Source organism: Molossus molossus, unplaced genomic scaffold, assembly GCF_014108415.1.
Source record: "Molossus molossus isolate mMolMol1 unplaced genomic scaffold, mMolMol1.p scaffold_m16_p_9, whole genome shotgun sequence".
Classification (NCBI taxonomy): Eukaryota; Metazoa; Chordata; class Mammalia; order Chiroptera; family Molossidae; genus Molossus; species Molossus molossus.
This window is the reverse complement of record NW_023425403.1, coordinates 51,553,445-51,573,687: the sequence shown is the minus strand read 5'-3', so window position 1 is coordinate 51,573,687 and position 20,243 is coordinate 51,553,445. Positions and strand designations below refer to the sequence as shown.

General features: G+C 35.6%; 1 protein-coding gene across 1 annotated transcript in view; it reads right to left on the bottom strand.

The window, feature by feature from the left end:
• The window catches only part of ITGBL1 (integrin subunit beta like 1), a 201,956-nt gene that overhangs the window by 94,814 nt on the left and 86,899 nt on the right, over positions 1 to 20,243 (bottom strand). The window contains exons 5-7 of the mRNA XM_036250009.1: positions 19,180 to 19,320; positions 15,253 to 15,393; positions 6,589 to 6,735 (exon numbers count right to left, since the gene is read on the bottom strand). Coding sequence (XP_036105902.1) covers positions 6,589 to 6,735; positions 15,253 to 15,393; positions 19,180 to 19,320 — 429 coding nt within the window. The remainder of the gene's footprint in view (positions 1 to 6,588; positions 6,736 to 15,252; positions 15,394 to 19,179; positions 19,321 to 20,243) is intronic.

Below are 20,243 nucleotides of genomic sequence, written 5' to 3'. Positions count from 1 at the left end.
ATGGCAGTGTAAAGAACTAATTGTACAGGGTCGTTTCTTCTTTCTGGTCGTGGCCCTTCACGGCAGTTTGAAATTCCACAATTTAGTGCATGGCTGCTGGAGCCCTTGAGCACGGGCAGACGCAGGGGCTCAACCACCCTGCACACTCCGAATAGAACTAACCTGAATCCCTTTCACTGCCTCGAAACACTACTGAAATCACACGCTGGGGTTCCTGGCCACTTGAAAACTCTGTGCCTTTCCCACTGCAATTAACTTACAATACGATATTTAATTAGGCCACTGAGAATTTTAAAAATATAATCAAAATCACAGTAGGTGGTCTGGTACTTAATTTAAAACATTTGGAGGTCAATCCTCTCGACAAATGTTTACGTTCACAATATTGTATTGTTAACTCTGGGCACTATGTTGTACAGCAGATCTCCAGAACGTATTCGTCTTGTATGGCTGAACTTTAGACCCGCTGAATAACCACTCCCCATTTCCACCTCTCTCTGTTCCCTGGCAACCACTGTTCTGTTTTCTGCTTCTGAGTTTGAGTATTTTAGGTGCCTCTCATGTTAAGCATCCTTTACACACACACACACACACACACACACACACACACACACACAAGCAAAGGTACACAAGGACATATTTGGAGGCAATGGGTATGTTTATTATCTTGACTGTGGTGGGCATCATGGGTGCATGTCCAAACTCATCAAACTGCATACATTAAATAAGTGTGGGTTTTCTTTGTATATCAATTATAACTTAATAAAGCTGTAAAAAATGTTTAATAAAAAATAAAAATTATCTCCCCCAAATTAAAAATATATATGGAAGACTATATTTTTAAAACGTTTTCGTCAGTTCCAAATAATAACATCTCTGTATACATGCGTAAGAAAAATAATTATTCACTTGTAAAACAACACATAGAGTAACTAACACGAAGGATAAAAACAATACATGCATCAGGGAAACTTCTCTGATAAATAAAAGCAAGAAACTTCAAAGATGTTCTTTGGCAGTAAGAAAGAGAGAGAAAGTATGGCTTAAACTGAAAAACACTCCAGATGGTATGGATTTGGCACACTATTATTCTTTAAAAGTGTGCTCCTAGGTAAGAGAATTGAACCAACTTGCTTAATTCATTAATTAAAACATACTAATTAATAAAAATGAGTACATGGTTTCTCTTTTTTAGAAGCTATAATATTAAATAATCAGCTTCAATTTATCATTTTTGCTCCATTTCCCACCTTCCCTTGTGGGGGTGTATGGTTATGTGTGTGTTAAAGGACTGAAACACATGTAATACCTCTTAGAACAAGTCTAATAAAAAAATTTTTTTTTTTAAGAGGCACAGAGAATAGGCAATGAAAACAAATGGGATTTCAGTACTAAACAAAAATATGATTTAGGCACAAGGACAGACAATAATTAAAGAAGGCAAAAGCCTCAAACACAAGCCTCTGAATAATAATGCCTGCAGATGAATCATTCTCTTTGACGGTTACAGGAGTCGATAAAAGGAGCTTGATAAATGGTAAAAGTGTATAACACTAAAAGTAAAATACATTGAGAAGAGCTAAATTATTATTTAAATTGTTAGTATTAGGAGGTAAAGGGAACCCCTATTGTGCTCCTGGTCGGAGAGTATACTGTCACAACTTTTTTAGAGAATATAAATTGTTGGGGCAATTTTTTAATTGAAAAGCTTTAGATCAATGCATTCCCCATGTCAGAATACTAAGAAAATGTGCAAATTTTAGGCTATAAGAATGTAAAGCATAATATCTAGAATGTGAATAAAATCAGACAATTTAGATGTCTAGTAAAAGAAAGTTGTTTCTTTTGTTACAACCGCATTATGGAATACTATACAGTCATATCAATGATTTTGCATAAGAATATTTGTAACAAGGAAGTAAAATATATTCATTGCATTCTATTCAGCAAATTGGTATGATAAAAGAACCAGTAAATCACCCTGGCCGGTTTGGCTCAGCAGTTAGAGCATTGACCCTCGAACCATGTAGTCCTGGGTTCAGTTCCCGCTAAGGGCACCTATCTAGGTTGTGGTTTGTCCCTGGTCCTGCTTGGGGTCGTGTGGGTGGCAACCACTCAATGTTTCTCCTCTTTCTTCCTCCAGCTCTATCTCAGAATAAATGCAAAAATGACCTAGGGTGAGGATTAAAAAAAAAAGAACCAGTAAATCATCTAAATGACAGCTCTGGAGTCAAAAGCCTGCAAGTTTTTTTGTATAAAAACGTGCCCTTCATCTAGCTGGTGTGGCTCAGTGGCTTGAGCATTGTCCCATGGACTGAGAGGTTCTGGTTCGATTCCCAGTCAGGGCACATGCCTGGGTTGTGGGCTTGATCCCAGTAGGGGGCGTGCAGGAGGCAGCTGCTCAGTGTTTCTCTCTCACATCCATGTTTCCATCTCTCTCTATCTTCTTCTCTCTCTAAAAAGAAAAAAAAAAAAAAACATATATATATATAAACCTTGCACCTCTGGCACTTACATGTAAGATGGTAAACTTTTCAAATTTCCCATTTATTTTTCTGTAAAAAGAAGAATAATTGTTCTTCATCCTACCTCACAGTATTTGGGGGGATATTAAAAAAGACAATACTTTCAATGTTCTCAGCATTTTACCTGTTGAGTAGTGCACATAACATACTGTGATAGAATAGCATAAATACATCATCTGTAAAATAAGTACATGTTTATATTTAGATATTGATATTGATAAGATATATACATATAGTAATAACCTCAACTGTTTTTTGCTTATTTCTATGGGTCAAAGTGTGATTTTTGTTGTGTTTGCTTTGGTTTAACTGAGTTCTCTAAATTTTTTACCTGGAAGAGAGTATAAGTCAGGAGTTCTGCTGCAATAACAAACAACACTGATATCAACCCGAGAACAACATAGGTTTATTTCTCACTCCTGTTACAAGTCCCTTGGTGGTATCAGCAGAGGTTTCTGCTAATCATCCACATTCAGTGACCGGAGCTAAGGAATCAGTCACCATCTCAAACACTCCAAATCCCAGGCCAGAGAGAAAAGGAGATGACAAATCTCTCACTGCCTCTTAAATTCGGCTCTGAAGTGAACACATTACTTTTGCTCACATGTCTTTTTTACCTAAGCCAGACACAGACCCAGGAATAGAACCTCGACAGGAACAATAGAAATGCATTTCTTGCCTTGGCCGGTTTGGCTCAGCAGTTGGAGCTTCGGCCCGCGGACCAGAGAGACCCGGGTTTGGTTCCCGCTAAGGGCGCGTACCTAGGTTGCAGTTTGTCCCCGGCCCTGGATGGTCGTGCGGGTGGCAGCTACTCAATGTGTCCCTTTCACATCGATGTTTCTCTCTCTCACTCCCTCCCTCCCACTCTATCTGAACAAAAAATGGATAAATGTCCTCTGGTGAGGATAAAAAAAAAAAATTAGAAATGCATTTCTAAGTCAAGAAGAGTTTAAAACTAATGTGTAGCCTTTTATAAGCCATTTTTAGTTTTTGAGCAGAACACTGGTGTGAAAATAAAGTTGCCTGCCATGCCCAACTCTTGGGAGCAGAAATGAGGATGAATAACTGTTATCCATATTGACTATATGAGAGTCATCTAAATTAAATGAAAAGATATTCATAGGCAATAAGAAATCTAGGAGTCAAAGAATAAATAGAGAATGTAAGAGATCACTAAATTATTCCCTTATCTTTGAGTCATAATGATCACATTTAGTCATTACCAACAGAAGTACGTAATCTAATTTGATTTCCAGTGGAAAAATACCTTCACCTGGCTCCTGAGTGGACTGGACTGAGGAACTTCAGGACATTCTTCCAGGAGAATATATCTTTTTCTTGGTCCCAGCTGGTAAGCTGAAAGACTTGAGAACCGATGGGCCTTAAATTGCTTTCCTCACTCATGTAACCACTGATACAACTGTCATTCATACGTTACAAAACAAATCCTTTGAAAGTTTTCATATTAGCTATTTGCTTTGAAACACCCGATGCCAATGAGTTTGCAGATGTAGCATTATGAGATAGGAAGGGTCTCTGATCATTGGTCCGAGCACTAGACTGGCTCTCATAATCTTTGGTCTTCAGTCTCAAAATCCTCATATTTTTGTTATGACTTCCTAGGAAATCACTTTACTCATCAATAGCTCCACTTCTCCATGAGGGAACTAGAAAAGCTTATTATTTATCTGTAAACTTTTTCAAAAGGCTTAAATGAATTATAAAAAGTTAAAAAAGTCATAATTTCATACATATATTTAACACCATTTTAATAATAAACTTTAAATATATTCTATTGCTTTAAAGTGGTAGCTAAATTAATTAGTTAATCTCTAGAAAGGTAAGACACAAATATGTATTTATCAGAGTTTATTAAAATGTTATATACAAAGCCCATTAGGATCTTCTTGCACTAACAGTATATTAAAAATGTCAGAGACAAATGAAAAACACCTGGTAAATACACACACACACACACACACACACACACACACACACATATTTTTTAGGGTGATTTTTATGTTTGAGAAATATTTTGTATGCTTTTGTTTCTTTTCCATTATATAATTTATTTTTAGCAATAAATGAATGAATGTGTGAGTGAATAAATAAATAACAGTAGTCTCAGGAATGCTAACTTTTAATCTTTGTTGCTTTAAAAGCATGATAGACTTACTCAAGCACTACAATAACAATATCATATTAATGCAGGTAGAACATCGAATATTGTCTGGGGTTATCGGTGAAAGATGGGGTAAGTCAGAAATGATTGTGAAAAAAAAATCCTTCTACCCATTTCTTATCTTCCTACTTATAATTGTTAGAAATAAATATCAGAGTATAAAAAAATACCTATGATACAAGTAATTGTGGAGACTTTGGGAGTTTTCTACATAAAGAAAACTATAAGCAATTTTTTTTAAAAGGCAGATGATAAATAATGGCAAGAATGTGAGGAAACTGTAACCTTTGCAAATTGCTGGTGAGAATGTAACATGGTGTAGCCATCTTAAAGACAGTACCTCAAAAAGTAATCATAGAGTTATCAAATGACCCACCTACGAGTATAAACCCAAGAGATATTAAAACATAATTCACACAAAAACTTACACATGAATGTTTCCAGAATATTACTCATGATGGTTGAAAAGTAGAAACCATCCAAATGTCCATTAAGAGATAAATGGATAAATAAATGTGGTCAATTCATAAACACGAATATTATTCAGCCATAAAAAGGAATGAAGTTCATGCTACAAAATGGATAAAGCTTGAAAACATTATCCTAAGTGAAAACAAAGCCAGAAACAAAAAGACCACATATTTTATAATTTACACGAAATATCCAGATTAGGTAAATTCATAGGAATGGGAAGTCGATAATGGTTTCTAGGGTTTAGGGGAGAGGTGAACGGAGCATGACTGGTAAGAGGTACAGAGATTCTTTCTGTGGTGATGAAAATGTCCTAGAATGAGATAGTGGTGATAGTTGCATAATTCTGCTAATATACTAAAATCCACCGAGTTGTACACTTTAAAAGTGAATTTTGTGGGTTTGAATTATATCTCAATAAAAATTTATTTTTCAAAAAGAAAACTGTAGCATAAAATTAAATTTCTAACATCCAGAAACAAAAATGTTTCTTCTTTTCCTCTCTCATGACTAAAATTTGTAATAACTTCAATTACAAGTTCCTCTGAAAGCATACTTCATATTAACTTTGCCATTTTCATGTTAGAGGTGAAATTGTATTTCTTATTTTGATAAATCAAAAAGAATGGAAGCAGCTTTCCTCCAGATGAGTTCTTCCCTCTCCAATTTGTACTGACCTGGTCCCAAGAGCACACCTGAGACACATGCCTTCTGAACCAACAAAGGCCTATTCAGAGCGATCTGTTCATGCCACGCTCTTCCGAAAGCCAGCACTCTCCTCCATACACAATGCTACCGAGCTTCAGAAATGTCAGCGAGCAATTAGATGGTCTCATTCAGGAAGTTTTGAGCAAACATCCAAACATGTTTCTTTTCTTTTTAAGTAGCATTGAACTGAATTGAACGGAACTGAAATTGAACAAACCTCAGAGTTACGGTGGACTGATGGCATGTGAGTGTATGTGGGTGAGCAAGGGAGCCAGAAAGGGAAAGGGAGATATTTCTCCGTGTACTTTCGTTCATGGAACTTGGATTTCTCATTAAATGTATTGGGGTGACATTGGTTAATGAGATTATATAAATTTCAAGTGTATAATTCTATGATATATCATCTGTATGTTTTATTAGTTCTTGGAAGAGATTAACCAAAGACTTTTATATGCATAGCCCACGGACACAGACAATAGTGAGGTGAAGGCCCGAGGTGGAGCAGGAACCCGGTGGAGGGGGGCAAAAAGGGGGAAGTGGTGACATCTGTAATCTTCTCAACAATAAAACAGAATAAATTAATTAAAAACAGACTAATCTCTCGTCAGGAATCTTTGCTAGGTTTTAAATAAGATACATGTGAAGTGAATTCGTTTGACTCGGGATTAGGAGGTGGTGGCAAGGCTGAGAGCCTGCACTTACCCCTTCCAGAGCAGGGCAGGTCAGAGCCTCCTTGGCACTTCCTGATGCTCTCCTCAGCCGACAGTGGGCAGGAACGGGGGTGCTCACACTTCTTCCCATGCCAGCCTGCTTTGCAGTCACAGCGTCCACAGTTACATTGTCCATGACCTTCACAGTGAGATTCATAAACATTATACGTTCATATCCATGTGAAAAATGTATTAAAGTCATAATTTATTTCAACAGGGAACGTCACAAACGAAACAGGATCTTAATTAACAATAGAAAACATTAAGGCAAAGGTAGATGTTTCTCAAGTTCTTAAATACCTAATTTATATTAATTGCTCATGAGGGGTAAAGAAAAGCAACATCTCCAGGTATGATAAACAGACTCATAGGGCTATAAACTTGACTTTATCAAAATCTATATGCATGTGATTATATTGGCCTGCTGGGGCCTAAATGGAGTATTTGATGAATCTGGCAATTAATTTATGTGGAGGAGAGAATTAGGAATGAAAAACAATTTGTTTTTGAAGCAGGGTCTCACCTTTTGGAGTCACCTGCACTTTATTTTCATTACTTTTTTACCACACACTATATGCTGAGCCTTAAAACCAGTAGCCTGTGTGGAGTTCACAATCCTTAAAGACCCATTTAACACATATGAAAGAGGTCAGGAAAGATATTAAATTTCTTTACACATAGACACAAAGCCTGTAAAGAACTGTCTGTGATAATTAGTAGTATGGGATAGCAAAAAATAAAAATAAAAAAGGCCTATGTTATCAATCAAATAATTGGGTTCAAATCCTGATCCTGCTACTTACAGATTGGGCTGGTCAAATGACAACCACATCACAGTTTAGTTTCTTCATTTGTAAATGGGATAATGCATTATTTATCCACATTTATCAAGGAGTACATGATATATCTTAAAATGCTTCAGAAAAGTGAGGTGCTATTATTTTTTTTTATTTGAGCCCACATATGTAACCAAGTAGGACTAGAAAGGAAAGAAAGATGACTTCAGCTGAGCTTTTCCTAACATCTAGGAAACATTCAGATACTCATTACAGTTGCAGAACAACGTGGATTTCTACAATTGCTGCAAAAATGCATTAAGGATTTTAAAGGAAGTGAAATTACACTTTCTTTAAGTAAATCACATGTAATGCTAATGGATGAAAATCCATGGTATTTTGTCATTGGCATCTGATATTAATATGTATCATACAATATGAAAATTGACCTTCAACAAAGAGTAGTCTTTTTTATCATGAGGTTTAATATTTAATAGTAGTACATAAGGTTTAGGGGTAGATGTCTATCTTTTGAGTTTGAAGAATTGAACTATCCACATCTAAAGAATCTTTTCACCATCAATTAACCTGATTCTTCATGAAACAAATCATAAAATCATAGGTCAAAGTGAGGTAAGATATTAGGGATCACTGAATACAAATCTTTCATTTTTAACACTAAATTCCATTTAAAAAATTATTGAGTACTCATTATGTAACAGTGTAAACAACAAATTGCTGTTTTCATTAATACTCTGCCTTAGAGCTCATAATTTTAAAGAGAAAGATAATTGTGATTACTGGTAAATATGTAAAACATGTAATAGGATCATTTAGAACTTCAAATATGAGAATTTTTGTTATAATAGTTTAATCTATTAGCAATTAGCTTTCATATGTTGTTAGGTTCTGTGGCTTTTGCCATTTATACCAGCTTAAGAAATTCCTACTCTTCTTCTCAACCCTTGTGTAATTTAGAGCAAAATCTGCAGACAGAGCTGTACTGCAAATGCATAGGAAACAACAGTTTTTAAAATAAAATCTTTAACATTTAAAGTACAATTGATTCTGCAATTTCATAGGGGCCAATGGCTTTAAAATTCTTGAAGACAAGATGTTTCATCTCAAGAGCAGTTAGATCTGCCACAAGGATACTAGGCAAAGTACAGAACATGCTGCCATTTGCAGAAGACCAGTTGACACTTTAACAAAAAAACAAAAAAAAATTGAACAAGAGAGTTAGATTGAAAGGGGAAAAGCCTTACTCTTGAAAGTTTAAAATAGCTGTAAAAGTAGAACAAAACATCCAGCAGGTTTAAGATGCCAGGAAATCCCTATCTACCCAGGAGGATGCCACCTGCTGCTGCCGTTGCCTGAAATTCAGACGCAGCAACCCTTGCCCAGAGCGAGGGTCCCAATAACTAGGCACCTGAAATGAAGCAGGAGCCTATTTGGGGAACACCTGTGACTGGGGGGAGGACAGTCTCAAGTTTAATTAGTAGAAATACAGATTTAAGAGCAGTTATTATTGTCTCTCTGAGGATTATCTACATGTCAATATTTTTAAAATCGTGGTAGAATGAAACAAATTCATAAGGACAGAAATTATAAATAAGATATTTTTAGAGTTAAAATCTGGTCCAGGAAATATCAAAAGACGTCAGATTAATTGTGGATGCATTAATAAATTATGGGGAAAATGCAGCTGCTGTAGAAAAAAACAGCGCTGTTATTATTGCAGCTTCATTTCTTTCATCTTTTGCTGTTTCTGTGCTCTGCTAGAACAGGAGGGGAAGACGTCACCTATAATAACATGCACTTCTATTTCCTGTGCGTTTGATGCAGTATCATGGACCATCGCAAGGATGACTCCTATAAATGTATGTTTCACCTCCAGTCATCGTAAACTCCAAGCAAAGTTGGGAACAACATATATAATGTGTCCTCACTTTTGTCATGTGTGTGATGACCCCTAACTTACTGTGCCTTCTGCCTCAGCTTCAGTCTTCACCTAATCAAAATGCCCTCTCAATAACCCAGCTACACTGGAGTGCTTACACACTGGAATTAATTAATGAGATAGGATCATTGCTGTGATTGGTTTTGGGTCTCTAAACAGGAAAGTATCAGAGTGGGAGAATAAGGTCTAGTTCAGAATGGCCACTGCTCCTCCTCAAATCATCCACTTGTGAATCTTCTAGACTTTGCCCTCAAAAGTCAACATAACATCAATTGAACAAGTTCAAGCTGAGGAAAAGGGGTTATTAAAATATGAGTGACCTAAGTAAATGATGCATAGTGAATAAAATTCCCAAGAGTCAGTGAAAAGCATATGGCAACAAGTTTAATGATGAAATAGGGCATGGAGGAATTTTTTGAAGGTTGCCTTGTTTGGGGAAAATAGAATACCTGAATCTAAAATTCCAATAAAGATCGTGGAAGAAGCAAATGCAAAAGCAATAGAGAAAATATTTAACTAATTCTAGTCTAATATGATAATACATAGCACTGATAATGTTTATTGGAGATTAATGAACAAGTTAAAACATAAACATAAATTTACTTTCACAATAAGAAAAATTTATATCCCACATTTTTCAGTAACACTAAGTCACATGCTGGCAAATATATTTTAGAACATTATGGATCCCAATTTAAATGAAATTGTAGCTTTTCTATAAAGTCGATGGACTTAGGAAATCACTTAGAAATGTAAGGTATTGATATCAGATTCTGAAGTAGGTTTGAGCCTTTCAGACAAGACACGGAATCATAAAATAAAACGGTAATTTTTCTTCTGGAGTTCCTAATCTCTCAATTCTAGTATAAAAGTTATGCCAAAGAGAGAAAGAAGGAATCATTTTATAAGGATAAAATGAAGAAAGTAAACATTCATGGTTTTGATATACAAAGAAAAGTTTAGAAAAGGTAAAATCTATTAAGCATCAACTTTAGACTGCCATAACATTCTCTATTAGATTGTTTTATAAACAAATAGTGGAAAGGGCATAAACTAAACTAGGATACCCGTGCCCCTGATTCAACGTGTCAATGGTGCATCTTTCTGGGCCACATCTCACTGGACTTTATCTTTCAAAGTGAAACAACCACCCCTGGCTGGTTTGGCTCAGCAGTTAGAGCATTGACCCATGGACCAAAGTCTTGGGTTTGATTCCAGTCAAGGGCACATACCTCAGTTGCGGTTCATCCCCTGCCCTGATAGGGTCATGTGGGAGGCAACCAATTGATGTGGCTCTATCACATCAATGTTTCTCTCTGAGTCTCTCTCTCTCCCTCCCTCCCACTCTATCAAATGATAAATAGAAAAATATCCTTGGGTGAGGAATAAAAAAATAAATAAACAAACAAATAAATAAATAAAAGTGAGAAAAGCAGAGATGCAAAATTTACCATCCTGAACTGAAATTTAATGTTTCCATGCTAGTTTGTCAAACATATAGATTATGTCTGCAGGAGTTAATTGCATTGCTTCTAACAAGAAGCAATTGCTTTAAATTCTGCAAGCAGATGATAACAAAATAGAGATGAAAGACATAGCATGTTATTATTTATTCCTGGTATCAAATATGAAGAGAATTCACATTAGAGAATTGCTTTCAAAAGCTCTATAAATACATTAAAGACACACACACATACACAACAATGGAAAAACAACCTGGTGTTAGTGTCAGTGTGTAAATGAGATCACAACCCAACCTGTACCATACGGGCAGGGAGTTGGCAGGAAGACCAGACATCAAGCAGCACCATGGTCATTACAGTAGAGATTGTTGACACCAAAACTAATTTTTTCTTTGCAATCCTTTGAGTTAAGCTATTTAAATTCAGAAATATTAGTGCAGGGCAAATCCAATTTCATTCACTCTAGACAAGCATTCTTCTGCTATAGAGGATATTACTTTTTTTTTAAATGATTAAAAATGCTCATGAATCGGAATCTGATGTTTACAAGTAGCTTCTTACAAATTAACATGAAGACCATCAATAAGGATATGTTTGGGGAATAAATTAGATCTAACCCACACTTGTTATTCTTTTTTAAATTTCATTCAATATATTGATTTGCCTTCAAGACAATGTGAACTGAATATATTTAATAAGTTCCTTCAGTTTCTTTCCTTAATGTTTTGGTAATCTATAATGATAAATTTCTCCACTTACTCTGCTTCTTTCAAATGATTCCATTTCCCAAATTAATGGTACTGTAATCCAGGACTAACTTTCTATTTTCATTATTTTGGTAAGTAGGATAAGCTGAAAGATAGAGTTTAATGTCACATTGCAGCATATTTTTTCAATTATGGGAATTTGAGAAATAGACCAAAGTGGTAAGCAGCCTTCATAAGAGTTATTTCAGAAACAGAAAGTAAATTCAGTGGAGCAGCTCATGGAACTGAAGGAACAAATAAAGCAGTTTGTATAGTTTAGGATTACCAGTCACCTAAATGACCACATTTTAGGCACACTCAAACTGTATTAATAGTATCATCTTTGAGGTGTGTGTGTGTGTGTGTGTGTGTGTGTGTATCTGTGTATGAGTCATGTTTGTGTATGACTAAATACACACACATACAACACACGTGGATGATGAACAACATATAGGAATAAAAGAAAAAATAAATAAAGCAAGTTTATTTGGAAGCAGAGATTGTGTTTTAAAATATCTGTATATTCTATACCCATGATAGAGTAAGCACAAAATATCTACATTTAAGTGCATTATTTAATAGATGGACAGAGTGAGAGTGAATGAATAAAATGAGCATGTCAATTAAGAGAGCCAACTTAAACTATTCCATCAGGAGATTTCCTTTGGATTTAAATAAGACCAGTACTCTCAGGGTGGCAAGAATAGGAGCTAAAAATAAAGCTGCATTTCATCTAAACCTTAATACACTTCAGCCGTGCATAAATCACCAGAGAATGTCGATGTAGTTGGCTTACTTTTGTCTCATAAAACTAAGCTATTAACATACTCAATAATCAACTGCATGGCACCCTTCCTATGGTGCAACTTAGGCAATTAGGAACATTGTAAAGACTAATAATTCACTAAGCATAATATATAAAATTACACAGATTTAGTAAGAATAAAGAAATGCTACTGAGATTGATGCCTGCCCAAGATCATAATTATGTTCAGAGAAGCTTAGTTTTATAAGAATTTTGAGCACCAAGAGGACAGTTATTCTTTACCAAAATAACTTGAAGAATTTTATTTTCATTACTGGAGATTAAATTACATGAGTACTTGGGTTATATGTGTTTTCAGATGACACTTAAAGGCAGTGTGAACTTTTTCAAGTTACTTAGTTTCTTTGAACCTGTTTCCTCTTCTGTTAAAATATAGATAATCAAGTCTCCCTCTCTGAGTTAGTGTGAACATAAAATGGAATGAAATGTGTAAATGAACTTGGTTAAGTGTCTATCAGAGCAGGAGCTCTGTTAATGTTTCTTCTTTCCCAAATTCTTCTCAAGTGTAAGAGGGAGGCAGTGGAGAACTTGACACATTCAGTTCACTCACAGAATGGAAAATAAAATCACAATTACAGAGTTTATGTCTCATTGTCTTACATCTTATTGTTCAAACAACAGCCTATTATCTTAACACTTTTGCTACCCCTACCTGTCAACTCCCACAGCATGAAAACCACACATGAAGGGTTAATCATTACCTTTTAAATGCCTCCCATGAGAAACTCCACTTGCTTAACATTCTTGTCTGAGATCTCATAGGACAGGGAAGAATGAAAAATGAGAGAAAGAGAAAAATAGGGTAGAAGGAAGAAGGGAGGGAATAAATGAAGTGCAAAACTTCAGATTCCAAGTTCTTCTTCTTAATGGCTTTCACCTGCCCAACCCACAGTATTAATGCTGAGCCTAAGAACATGCAACAGCAACTGCAAACTTATAAAAGAATGGAAGTATCAACTGAAGTGTCAATGCTCATCTTCCCCTCATGGTCCTAATCTCTCACAATGAGATAGACCAGTTCGCATGATCCTGAATTACCACTATAAGGTATTTATTTTGAATTTTTCAAACCCACTCCAAATCAGAGTCATGGGTTAAACAAGGAGGAGTGCATCTGGGTACACTATGGTTTAAAAAACTGGTATATAAGAAAGCCACACAATTATATATATATGTAATCGAGTATCTCCTTTTATTTTCTATTTTAAATTGTATGAATTCATGTTTTATCTCACAATCTTTTTGTTGTTGTTGTTAATCCTCTCCCAAGGATATTTTTCCATTGACTTTTAGAGTGGGAGGGAGAAAGAGAGAGAGAAAAACATAGATGTGAGAGAGACACATTGATTAGTTGCTTCCCACACCACCCTGACCAGGGATGCGGATAGAACTTGCAGTCCAGGTATGTGACCTTGACCAGGAATCAAACCCATGGCCCTTTGGTCTACAGGCCAACACTCTAACCACTGAGCCGAACTGGCCAGGGCTTATCTCACAATCTTAAAATGGCATTTTTAAATGGTGTTCTCTGAGCCTCAGTATAGTTTTCATTACCAACTCTGTGCTTATGACTAAATTTTCACATTCAGTCCTAATCCCTTAGACCCACATATTCCATAGGCTGAAAATAGACAGTATCAATTTTAGGTTGCCATCTTTCCTTTATAATCAATATATCTAGAAACAAATGGACAAATTCCTTCTCTATTCCTCATTTCAGTAAATGGCACCAACCAGACAACCAAACTAGAAACCTGTGGCTACAGCACTCCACTGCCTAGAACTCCTCATTGCCTTTACAATAAGAGTCAAGTTCTCATTACACTAATAAATATGATAATAAAAAACATTCATAATAATGACTAATAGAAAAATCTGAAAAGAGCATCATCCCCTCAGGAGAACGGGGTTTATGAAATGTTTAGGAAATCCTCCTGAACACAAGAGCTAATCAGAGGAGGAAACCCTTATGTAGTGGGCAGTTTAAGCGACAGGTTCCCCTCAACCAGGCCAGACAAGTCTTTGCAGTTGCATAATCATAATTAGATAGCTCTTTGACCTCCCTTTGCTGGCAAACTTTCAGGAGATCCGTGGCATTTCCTATCTATGCACACCAATCAAAAAGTCAAGCTTAAAGAGATGTATGTGCATATGTCTCTGCCTTCTGTTGTATCAAACATAATGGGGCTGAAAACCCATAATCTGTTTTTGCTAAATGACACTTTGTCATAGAGATCTGATTGTTGTTGTTTTTTAATCCTTTGAACCATTAAAAATTCTGGAAGGTCATACATTTCCCTTGGCATTTAGAATTCAAGCTCCATAAAGTCAAGAATCATGTTTGTCTCCCTCACTGCTGGACCTAGAAGCCCAGATGAACTCCAGACCCTGGCAAATACTATCTCCTTCATAAATATTTATAAAACAAAATTTTTGAATCCACTATTTGATATTCAATTCTAAATTAATTTGCATAATAATTTTAGTATATAAATTATACCAAAGAATTAATGCATTAAAATATCCATGAGAATTGTATTATCCTAAGTTTTGCAATATATTAATATAGCTTGACATAACGGTACCTATCCTATTCATTGTCATCAGATCTGCCAGTTTTGTATTCTCAGAGTTGTGCAATAGATATCTAGAGCTAATGGTTCTCCTTGGTAAAGAATTAGACTAATTTTAAGAGAGTGGGTGCATTTTCATCTCTAGTCTTTGCCCATTGTGTGGTTTCCAAATGACTAATAGGAACGTTGAAGATACCCAATGTTTTAGAATGCACATTCAGTTCATTTATAGTTTCTGTGAGAATCAGAATAAATTTTCAAAACAATAAAATGAATATTTTTATTTAAACTAGGAATTTGGAGAGCAATTACCTGAACAGAAGTCATCAGAATACCTGTCGTAGACAGCTCTACAGTCCCTTTCATCACATTCACAGGTGTCTCCATGAATATCTCCCCAGTCTCCAGTAGGGTCAACATCATGGCAAGAACATTCGCCACACACACAAGTACCTACATGGGAAAAAAAAAAACTTTATATGGTTCTAGTGAGGGAAATTCATGTAAGAAAGCAGCGTATACATTGCTTTTTAAAAATCTCTTGCTTACTTTGAAATATACAAGTACTCATAAAAAATATTTTACAAAAGAAAAACTCCATCTAAAGTTGATAATAGAGATTCTTTAATAAACCAAAGTTATTATCTATGACAATGATTATATGGGATTGTGGCATATGTCATTAGCACAGTGTTGGTTTGCCTTAAAGATAATACCCAAACAATTAAAACAGCATAAGGTAAAATCCTTGCACTCAAAAAGTTTACAATCTACTTGACAAAAAGAAAGCTAATAAAAGAAAAATTAACAAACAATAAATGTGTGAGTACTAGTATTTTGTATACTAGGACATAAATACTGTGAGAAATATTGTAAGAGTTTAGAAAAAAAGAAGTCAATGCCAGCTGGAGTAATTAGGGTAGATGGTCCTGGATATGCAGGGAAATGGGGAAGTGTTCTAGGATGGGTTGGAGGTAGAACAAATCAAGAAAAGTCAAGAAAGCAAGAATAAGCAAAGGAAGGTAGATATGGGTGTGAGGATCCTAAAGAGTTCTGCATTACTGAAGCAGAAGGTACATGTTAAGGAAACCTGAGAATAAGGTTTGCTAGATCAGATGAGCTCCGGTTATAGAACTCGAGTTGGAGATCGGGTAGATAAATACAACCTTGATCACATGGAGCTTTTTGAAGGGGTAGTGCCCCGTTGCAGATCATATTTACTTTGTGTGGATTATCAGTTATCATCTTAAGAACAATCAGCTAATCATTTGTGAGAAAGATAAAGTTAAATCACTTTACCTCTCACATCAAAATAAATCTTACTTAGATTGAAGATTTTAAAATATAAACTAAAACCATAAAATTTAAATAAATCTCTTCTATTCAAAATCCCCAAAGCAAATTACTAAAAAGAAAAACAGAAATAATGTAAAATTTTGGTTGGAAGCAAAACACCAATAACAAACAGAAAAACTAAGATAGTTGTAATAACCTAGTCGTATGTGAGGAAAAGACCAAGAGCTACTTTCACAAACAGAAACTATTCTTAGGAATCAATATGTTAAAGACAAATAAGCCTAAAGCCAAATGAACAAAAGCAAAGAACATCAATCAAAGATTTTGTAGAGATTTATGATGATAGATAAACATGAAAAATGTTTGCCACCTATTATTACTGAGGGGTTGGGGCAGGGGATCTGTAACACAACAGCAGGTTAGAATTATTTTGGATGTCAAATTAGCAGAGGTGAAAAGATTGCTAGGATCAAGGTTTGGTGAAGGTGTGAAGTACAAAATGGTACAACTCTAGATGTACCATTTTTTTCACAAAATGTACTTTGAAAATGTGGCTAATATTTAGCATAAGAGTCTACTTCAATTAATATATCCAAAGGAAAAAAAGGACACAAAAGTACATGCTCAGGAATATTAAACATAGTGTCCTTTATGTTATTGAAAAACAACCAGTGACATAAATATCAATCAATAAGAAATTAGTACAATGGGTAGCTTGGCGTACCAAGCAGTCATTAAAAGTAAAAATTAGGTTTTTGCTCTCCAAGCATCAAAAGATACTCAAAATAGCCCAGCTGGTGTGGCTCAGTGGTAGAGCATTGACCCATGTATCAGAGATTGCCGGTTCGATTCCCAGTCAAAGCACATGCCCAGGTTGTGGGCCAAGTCCCTAGTGGGGGGCATGCAGGAGGCAGCCAATAGATGTGCTCTCTCATCGATGTTTCTATCTCTCTCTCCCTCTCCCTTTCTCTCTCTCTAAAATCAATAAAGAAAAAAAAGATATTCAAAATATATGATTAAATTTTAAAAAATTACATATTAGTATAATTCAATTTTTGTATTAAATGAGAATACCTGTCAGAGAGTATACAGGTGATGAATTCTTAAAAATAAATAATAAAAACAGACCAAAAGATTATGTACCAAAATTTAAAAGTAGGCTATATCTGCATGTTAAGATTATGGATCATTTTCTACCTTACTATCTGCATTTTTTAAAGATGAATATGTATTGCTTTTATAATAATATAAATGATGTGGAGGACGAGCATGTGTTAAATTAGATCCAATGTGAAATTGTGATTAAACCAAAGTGGGCAACAAAGGACATTTTTTTCTATCACCCATTAGCTGTGTGCATAACATTGGATTTTTGACCCCTGAAGATGGGCTAAAAGTGAAAATAAGGTAGGTATGTGCTGGATTAATGTCTCTCTCCTACCTAGGAAACCATGATCAGGAGAGTTCTAGGATAGACGTGAGCAGTCCCCTCTGATAAAAGGAACTCATTGCAGTGCCTGCCCCTGGCCTGCCTTCACATACCCCTGAATCTCACTAGCTACCAGCTTCATTCAGACATGCTGCTTCCTGCTCTGCCTCTGCCAGGTCTCGAATCAGAAAACTTCGAGCACCATGAAGAGGGAAGGCAGGAGATGAGACATGGAGAAGTGGCAAGTAATGCATGTTTCTAAAGGACGTCTGTCTCAAAGAGCCCACAGTCCCTGCAGAACCAGGACCTGATCCACAGCCCAATCGGTGCCACTTTTCTCTTCTCTCTGTGAACATCCAAATGGTGATTTCCCACAGTAACACAGTTCAGGCTTTGTTCACTGACATCCTTATGGTTGACTCCTGACCCTACTGAATAAAAGAGCTGAAGTAGAAACATATCCTCATATATTAAAGACAAACATAACGTGAGCTAGTATGATATACAGTCAAATCTATTCTGTATAAATTAAAGAGATAAATTTTTTAAATGATTTTTGTTCCAACGTCAGGTCTTTGTCGTTTCTCTATGTACACATATGTGGCACATTGTACTTTTCTATGTCAATCTTTAAAAGGATAACATTAGTTGTGTGTTAATGTTTTCCATGGAAGCATTATCTATTAAAATGCATCATCCATTTATAGAAATGAAAAAAGATATTTTTCAGCTTTCTAGATTTTTATATTTTTAAAGAAGGAAATATGGCCACTTATTTATATCATCAGGTAGGCAAAGAACAATACAGTATGACTCTCTATTCACCAACCAGTACAGCTGACAAAGAAACATAAACGAGTGCTTTTAAAAAAATTTAAGAAGTGTTTTGAACTGTTAGATTTTATATCAACAGTTAACTCACTTTAAATTATATTTTTGGCAATAGCAATATATTTCTAAAATTTTTGTCTAAGGCCAGCTTAAATTTTGTATGGCTTTTGGTACAGTTTTCAAATATATTGTGTTCAATATGACATTTTTAGTATTGTATATAAAGTTAAATGACTCTATATCAATTTTGCATTTCAACCAAGCCTTCAATTTACTCATAATTAAGATGAGAGTTGTTGTTTTTTTTAATGCTCTCTGGATAATTATATGTTCATGCTGTAGATGGTTCTGTTAGGCGAGAGACATTTAACAGAAGTATCTACAAGGATTGCCGTTTAGCTGCACTATGCTATTTCTGGATGGCCGCCAAAGAAATTACAGTCCCTATGTTAACTATTTGTTCAGTGAAGCTTAATGAATGACAGCAACTTTCTTATTTTTCTGCTCAATAAAAAACAAGAAGGAGAAAATTGTTGGTATAGTCAATGCTGATTTTCATCAAAGTCAATGACTATCCAAGATGACTTCCTCCCACACGGAAGGAAATACAGAGAAAAGGAGTGTTAACAATTAAGAGTTTTGTTTGCCTCCCAATTACATAGTAATGTGTATGAAGGACACACCTCTGTTACTGCAGATTTTGCCATCTGGAGATGTGCATCTTCGCTTGCTCTCCCAGGGGGTGATATCGCACTGGAATTCACATTTATCTCCATGCCAACCAGCCTCACAGTAACAGTTTCCACAGTAACACTTTCCATGGCCTTTACCCAAAATGAATTTTATACAGTGAGGAAAAAAGCAACTTTAAAAGCAGAATTAACTTTCTATTCCTTTATGACCATTTTTGCTTTCTGAAATAATACACCTGCTTCACACTCATTGCTTAAAAGAATCAAATCAGGTAGCTTGTCCCCAAAACATTATAGTTATGTTTATACTTACATAATATACATATTAAGCAAGTTAAAGTGTTCTCTAATTTTTCCCAGCCAGGTAGCTTATTAAAAGGAATGGATTTTAGCCCTGGCCAGTTTGGCTCAGCGGTTAGAGTGTCGGCCTGCGGTCCGAAGAGACCCGGGTTGGGTTCCTGCTAAGGGCACGTACCTCCGTTGCAGTTTGTCCCCGGCCCTGGTTGGGTTGTGTGGGTGGCAACCACTTGATATGTCCCTTTCACGTCGATGTTTCTATCTCTCTCCCTCCCACTCTATCTGAACAAAATATCAAAAAATGTCCTCGGAGGAGGATAAAAAAATAAATAAAATAAAAATAATAAAAGGAATGGATTTTAAAGAAATGCTATGAAAGACTGTGAAAGCCTATTAAATTCCAATCGCAAATGTATGCATAAAACTCAAAGGTATTTAAGCATTTACTCTAAGAGCACTTCTTGAATTAGTAATTAAAATGTTTTATTTGAAATCAACGACTGAGAAACCAATAGTGAATATTTACTGGGATGCATATTATTAATGACTGAACTGTTTCTTAAACCAGAAGAAATGTTTCATCTTTTCATTCAACCGTATCCCACAAGCTGTTGTGTTCCATCACGTGGAAAAGAGGTTCTCAGCTAAATCAATATTTCGAAATCATTTAGACCAATGAAATATCATGGACCCTGGGTCTCATAAATTCCCATTGTATTTGTGAAGGGTACACAACTGATAGGTAAAGGTACCCCATC